At 38.7% G+C, this 7105-nt stretch overlaps 1 protein-coding gene across 1 annotated transcript in view; it reads left to right on the top strand.

Annotated features, from left to right (window-relative positions):
* Positions 1–3756: 3756 nt before the first annotated feature.
* KIF24 (kinesin family member 24) overlaps positions 3757–7105 on the top strand; it is a 49608-nt gene continuing 46259 nt past the window's right edge. The window contains exon 1 of the mRNA XM_047065606.1: positions 3757–4379. Within this exon, the coding sequence (XP_046921562.1) occupies positions 3757–4379 (623 nt within the window). The remainder of the gene's footprint in view (positions 4380–7105) is intronic.

The raw sequence follows: 7105 nt of genomic DNA, 5'->3' as shown, positions 1-7105 counted from the left end.
TCAGTGTTGTTAGGTTTGTCCCCCTCAATGCCTGGGAGGTTTGTTTTTTTGTTTTTGTTTTTGTTTTTTTTTAATTTTTCTATATATCTGGGATGGGGTTCAGTTATCTTTATATTTTTAAGTTCCTAGGATGATTCTGATGTTTACCCCAGAAGGAAGAGGAGGTTGGACCTTTGTAAAATGGAATGTGGTACAAAAAAGCATATCTAATTTTAAAACAAAAGAGCAGCTCTTTCTGCTCATGGGTCCCATCCCTGTGCTTTAATGAAAACACCTTTTCCTTTGCAAAAAGAAAACACAAAAAATAAAAGAATGTAGGCTAACTGTGGGGCTCAGAAAGGCAGCACGCTGCCAGTTAATACAGAAGCATGCCAGTGGCTGCTTTAATCTGCATGTTCAGATTACTACTATCTCCAGCATCTTCCCCTCCCATGGTATTATGGGATATGCAAGCATTGTAAGAGGAATATGTTAGTATTTCAAGTACGAATTAAGGGATGCAGTAGAAGTCATGGTTAGCAGAGTTTGGTATGTCACCAAGGAAATGAGTATGTGAAATATACGATTTTGTACAGCCTGTGGAAATTGAAGACTGCATAGCACTTAAGCTGTTGCTCTGGGTTAGGCTGAGCCAAGTAGGAAATGTAACTGCTTAGAAGTAATTTAAAACACAACAAAACATTGAAGGCTTATTTTGTTCTAGCATCTGTGCTAAGTGAAGTTAGTAGTATAGAAATAAATCACAGTAGTAGTAACTACCAATACTTATTGGGCACTGAGTATGTACGAGGCATTATGCTGAGAGTTTTACAAGTATTTTCTTATTCATTCATTCATTCATTCATTCATTCATTCATTCATTCATTTTCAAAGTGTATGCTCACATGCGAGCAGGAGACGGGGAGAGAGAAAGAATCTTAAGCAGGCTCCACACTCAGCACAGAGCTCGATGTGTTGACCCTGGGATCACGACCTGAACAGAAATCAAGAATTGGTCACTCAATTGACTGAGCCACAGGTGCCCCAAGTATTTTCTCATTGAATCCTAATCCTAGGAACTGTAGGGGCTATTACATTCCTATTTAACAGTTGAGATGGGGCACCTGGGTGGCTCAGTCAGTTAAGCATCGGACTCTTGATTTCGGCTCAGGTCATGATATCACGGGTGGTGAGTTCAAGCCCCACATTGGACTCTGCACTGACAGTGTGGAGCCTGCTGGGGATTCTCTCTCTCTGCCCCTCCGCCACTCACGCATGTGCTTCTCTCTCTCTCAAATACCTAAACTTAAAAAAAAATTAACAGTTGAGAAAAATGAGTTTCATAGATGTTAAATAACTTGCCGAAGGTCACACATGTATCTACTTCATAAGATTAAAGGTTAACAAATGGTATTTAGAACAGTGCCTGGTACATAATAAATGCTCAAAAATATTAGTTGCTATTATTATTATTATTACTGAAGTACAGAGGAAATACCAGTTATCCCTTGCCTAGGGCATATGTCACAGAAGAAAAATATGAATAGAATTTCTCTTGGGAAAGACAGATATTCCAGCTAGAAGAAACAGTTGTAAAGGGATTGGTAGCCTGATTTGGCTACTGCATAATGTACTTGGTGGTAAAATGGTAGAAGAGGATGAGAAATGAAAGAAGGCATCATGGGAGGGTGGGGCAGAGAGCTATTGAGCTATTTTGAAAGGATGTGCATAACTCATTTTAGGCAGGGGGGTTGGGCACATTTCAAGCAAAGATACAACATGTAAAAAGGCATAGAAACATGGTTACAGTTATCTACTGCTGTGCAGTAAACTACCCCAAAATTAAATGATTTGAAACAACTATTTGCCCACGGTTCTTTGAGTCCTCTGTTTGGACTAGGCTTAGCTAGGTAATTCTGGTCTCACTGGGCCAGTCACTCGTGTGGCTGCAGTCATTTCGTGGTGCCACTGGGGCAGAATAGTCTAAGATGGCTTCTCTCACATGTCTGACTTTGATGATGACTATTGGCTGGGCTTCCCCTGTCAGCAGAGAGTTGCAAGAGAACAGAAGCTGCAAGGGTTCTTGAGGCCTAGGTATGGAAGTCACACAGTGTCACCCCTACCACATTCTGTCAGGTAAAACAAGTCACAAGGCTAACCTAGATGCAATGGGAGGAAAAAGACACTGCCTCTTGATGTGAAAGGACCTGCAAAGAATTTGTGGCCTTCCCTCACTCCCCCAAATCTACCACAGATGGAAAAGGTCAGGATGAGTTTAGGATATATTACTTAGGCTTCTTTGGCCTTTTCTGTAGCCTAAGTAGCATTTCCTCCAAAGTTAATTATACACTGTAATTTAATCACCTTTATTACCTGGCCCTGAGCTCTGTTTCTCTAACAGTGGTGTGGAGAATTCCTCAGGATCCTGATTTTAGTAATAAACCAGGATTATGTGGATTATGTGTTATTAACACATTATTTGTTAGTATTAAATACCTCACTGTTAAAAGTTTTTAAGCATTTTAATGTTCTACCATATAAAACCTTTTTTAAAGTTTATTTTAATAATTGCTATACCCACGTGGGGCATGAACTCACAACCCTGAGATTATGAGTCACATGTTCTTCCTACTGAGTCAGCCAGGTGCCCCAGCAACCATATAAAATCATTTTTTTAAAGCACTTGATTTTTTTTTGGTAATTACTGTTTTTTATTTTTATTTTTATTTTTATTTTTTTTTAATTTTTTTTTCAACGTTTATTTATTTTTGGGACAGAGAGAGACAGAGCATGAACGGGGGAGGGGCAGAGAGAGAGGGAGACACAGAATCGGAAACAGGCTCCAGGCTCTGAGCCATCAGCCCAGAGCCCGACGCGGGGCTCGAACTCACGGACCGCGAGATCGTGACCTGGCTGAAGTCGGATGCTTAACCGACTGCGCCACCCAGGCGCCCCTGTAATTACTGTTTTTTAAAATAATATCTACACACAGCATGGGGCTCGAACCCACAACCCCAAGGTCAAGAGTCATGTGCTCTACCAACTGAGCCAGCCAGATGCCCCTATAAGATCTTGACCAGTTTTTTAAATCTCAGGTAAATTACTTTATTTGTATTCTGCACAAGTTGACATCTACAACCACCTACCTTTACTTACCTTTTAGAATGATCTGAGACCCTGAATTAGATTCTGAATTGATGTTTTTACCTCTTTATTCAACTAGCTTTTACCAGTACCCAGCAGATACAAATGTGATTTCCTCTGAGTTATATTAGTTTATAATCCTCTGTGGTTTGCTATTTAATTCTGCTTTCCATTCTGAAGGACTTCTTAGCCTTTGTTCATTAATCATAGGAAACAGTTGTGCAACATGCCTTGACATTAACTTGAACATCTAAAATTAGTCTTGCTACAATCAGTGGTTGGGAACAATGTTTCAGTAGTTTGTGACATGTGTTAAGTAGACATTGCAAGATTGGAAGGAACTCCCTAGAAAAAAGTAAGTGACTTGTGTGTGTGTGCGCATGTACCTATGTATATACACAATTAAAGTTCCATTTGATAAATTACATCTGTTACTACAAATGCATCATAAGCATCTTTGCTTGTGCACTGTGCTGTTTAATTATTTCAGAAGAAAATGTATATTGAAAACTTGGTATGTTAGAATGGATTTTCTGCATGTTTGTTTTGTGATTTTCATTTTTAAAGGAATATTTCAAGTGAATGGCTTTTTTCTTTTCCTATTCAGAAGTTATAGAAACTCATTCACAAAAAATGACATCTTGGTTGTATGAATGTCTTTGTGAAGCTGAACTTGCACAGTATTATCCTCATTTTACTGCCCTTGGTCTTCAAAAAATAGATGAATTAGCCAAGGTTACAATGAAGGACTATTCCAAATTGGGAGTCCATGACATGAATGACCGCAAACGTCTCTTCCAACTTATCAAAATCATTAAGATTATGCAGGAAGAAGATAAAGCAGTCAGTAGCCCAGAGCATCCTCTTCAGACAAACAGCCTGTACATTAAGCCTCAGGAATCCAGATCTGGCCCTCGCAGACAACTGCATTTTGATTCTCCTGCTGACAACAAAGACAGAACTACCAGCAACAACGGGCTTGAAATGTGCAGGTTATCAGATTCTTCTGTAAACAAACAGAAGTCTAGTTACCTAAAAGTGCTCCAACGCATGCTGCCAGCTGATTCCCAACACCATACAAAAACAAGAATTCGGAATGCCACAGCTGCTGGTTCCTATGTGCAAACAGAAACTAACACTTCACTCTTTTCATCAAATCACTTTTCTCCAATACTGGGGGATTATGATATTCCCGTTATTCAAAGAGTCCCTCATGTTTCAGAGTATAACTATGGAATCCCTCAGTCTTGTATCAGGTAATAATTTATTATCTTTTTTGGGGGTGTGGGGGAGACAGAGGCAAGGGCAAGCCTCTCCATGACTGAGAGCAACAGCTTCTTAGATATAGAAAGTTATAGGGAACAACTTCTGCAGCAACAATAGAAGTAGTTTGATGGGGGAAAGTTCATGAGGAATTGGGACTTTCCAGATGGGAGAAAAATGATATTGTTCATGTATGTTCAAGCTGCTACTTGCCAGGATCTGCTATTATTCCGTAGCAAACCTATTTCTATTGTTTATTATACTGTAACATGACACATGTAGTGCATCTTTGAAGGTAAAATAGTTAACTGGCATTCTGTAATGGAAAGAGTGTGTGTGTGTGTCTGTGTATTCCACAGGATTTTTTTTTTAAGGCTATCAAATTCACTTCAACCAGGAGACATAAAGCTTAGTTAAAAACAAAGAGCATGTAGTTGGATTAAGTAGACCTTGGGTGCAGTTAGCTTACCTACACACGTTGAAATAGGGTCCTGATTTTGAGTGCTTTCTTCAGTTCCAGCCCTGGAAGAACATGATTTTGGTAATTACAAAAGAGTAAGACACTTTTGATGCACTTGCGACTTTGAGAGTCAAGGTGACAATAAGTTATTTTCACCTAGTGCTTTAAGTTAAATGTTGAAATGTCCCTAAGAGCTAAAATATTGACTAATCCCTAATACCAGCATTGGTATGATAGAAAACATATTTTTTTTAAAATAACATGTCTTGGTTGTTTTGTTATTGTAAAAGTTGCACATGGGGAGTTACAGAGAAACAAAATACGTTCTTTTTTTTTTTTTTTTTTAATGTTTATTTATTTTGGAGAGAGTCACAGTGAGAGTGGTGGAGGAGCAGAGAGACAGGGAAACACAGAATCTGAAGCAGGCTCCAGGCTCTGAGCTGTCAGCACAGATCCCAACATGGGCTCAAACCCATGCAACGGTGACATCATGACCTGAGCCAAAATTGGACGCCCAACTGACTGAGCCACCCAGGTGCCCCCAACAAAATACATTCTTAAGCCACATTTCCTTTCCTTTCCTTTCCTTTCTTTTCTTTTTTCTTTTCTTTTCTTTTCTTTTCTTTTCTTTTCTTTTCTTTTTTCTTTTCTTTTTTCTTTCTTTTTTTCTCTTCCTTCCTTCCTTCAAGCTATTATTCATACCTTAAAAGAAGGTATACATTTAGATCTGGCCTTATATTGGCTAAGCTTTCAGAGAATCTCATAAGCAACCAGTTCTTTTATTCCAAAGGAAAATAGAAGACCCAATTTTACAGGTAAAAGTACTTTTAGTAATTTGAAATCTGTAATGAATTTTATAGTGTTTCTGAAAACTTTATTTGGTTTAGCAGAGCACAGAGTAACATATAGCACTCTTTAACTTTTTTTAAGGTTTATTTTGAGAGACAGAGCTTGTGCACATGTGTGCACGTGCAAGCTGGGGTGGGGCAGAGAGTGAGGGAGAGAGAGAGAATCCCAAGCAGGCTCCACACTCATCATGGAGCCCAGTGTGGGCTCGATTTCACAAACCATGAGATCATGACCTGAGCTGAAATCAAGAGTCCACACTTAACCAACTGAGCCACCCAGGTGTCCCTCTTTTCTTTTAATTGTTAGAGAACTAGACTGTTCATGACTATCAAAGCCAGGATTATTACTGTCCTATTGGTTAGCTCTGAGGTGAAAGAACAGATATTTTCTTGAATGTTAGTCTTTTTTTGAACAATACATAAAGATCTAAGTTGGAATTATTTATAAATAAAGACACTGCTTTGCATTATTTATTTGGATAAAATGAGTATTTTAGTTTAAATAGGCTCTTTCATTTAGTTGGCTCATATTAAGTACATCTCTTCCAGGCCTGATTCTCGATATAAAGATAATTAGGATATATGGAGGCTCTTAGTTTCTTAGGGTGCAGGGTGAGTAGGAATATAAACAACCATACGGTGAGATAAGTGCTCTTATAGAGGTTTATACATGACAGACCCAGAGCAAAAGCTATTCCATTGAGCTTTCTTACTTTTTATGTATCATTATTTTATATTTTATCACTCTTCCTACTCTTTATTAGAGAAGTAGAGATTTTAAAAAGTACATTTTACCCAGTAATCCTCATACTGTCTTTTCACCCAAATGTTTCTAAGTAGGGGTCAGGGTTTCAGAACTCTGAGAAACTCCCTCATGAACTTAAGGCTTGCTGTTAGGATGTCATCTTGTCCAAAGAGCATTCTCTTCAGGTGCCTCAAATCAAGTAAGCTCAGAATACATTACTGGTCTCAGGTTTTTTTTTAAGCTTATTTATTTATTTTGAGAGAGAGTGTATGTGTGTGTACTCAGAGGAGGGACAGAGAGAAAAAGGGAGAGAGAGAATCCTAAGCAGGCCCTGTGCTGTTAGCACAGAGCCTGATGCAGGGGTCAAACTCACGAACCATGAGATCATGATCTGAGCCAAGATCAAGAGTCAGATGCTAAACCAGCTGAACCACCCAGGCCCCCCTGGTCTCAGAATTTTAATAAAAGTTTAATGCATTTAGAAAACTAGTTGCCCTGACTTATTTAAGATTTTAAATAGACCTAACTCCAGCTGTCTGAACTCTTTTTTTTTTTTTTTTAATTTTTTTTTTTTAACGTTTATTTATTTTTGAGACAGACAGAGACAGAGACAGAGCATGAACAGGGGAGGGGCAGAGAGAGAGGGAGACACAGAATCTGAAACAG

This window comes from Lynx rufus, unplaced genomic scaffold (assembly GCF_022079265.1).
Source record: "Lynx rufus isolate CCGP_SWC_20201006 ecotype Redwood Valley unplaced genomic scaffold, mLynRuf1.p SCAF_10, whole genome shotgun sequence".
NCBI classification, from domain to species: domain Eukaryota; kingdom Metazoa; phylum Chordata; class Mammalia; order Carnivora; family Felidae; genus Lynx; species Lynx rufus.
Note: the sequence above shows the minus strand (reverse complement) of the source record. Positions and strands in the feature narration are given on the sequence as shown.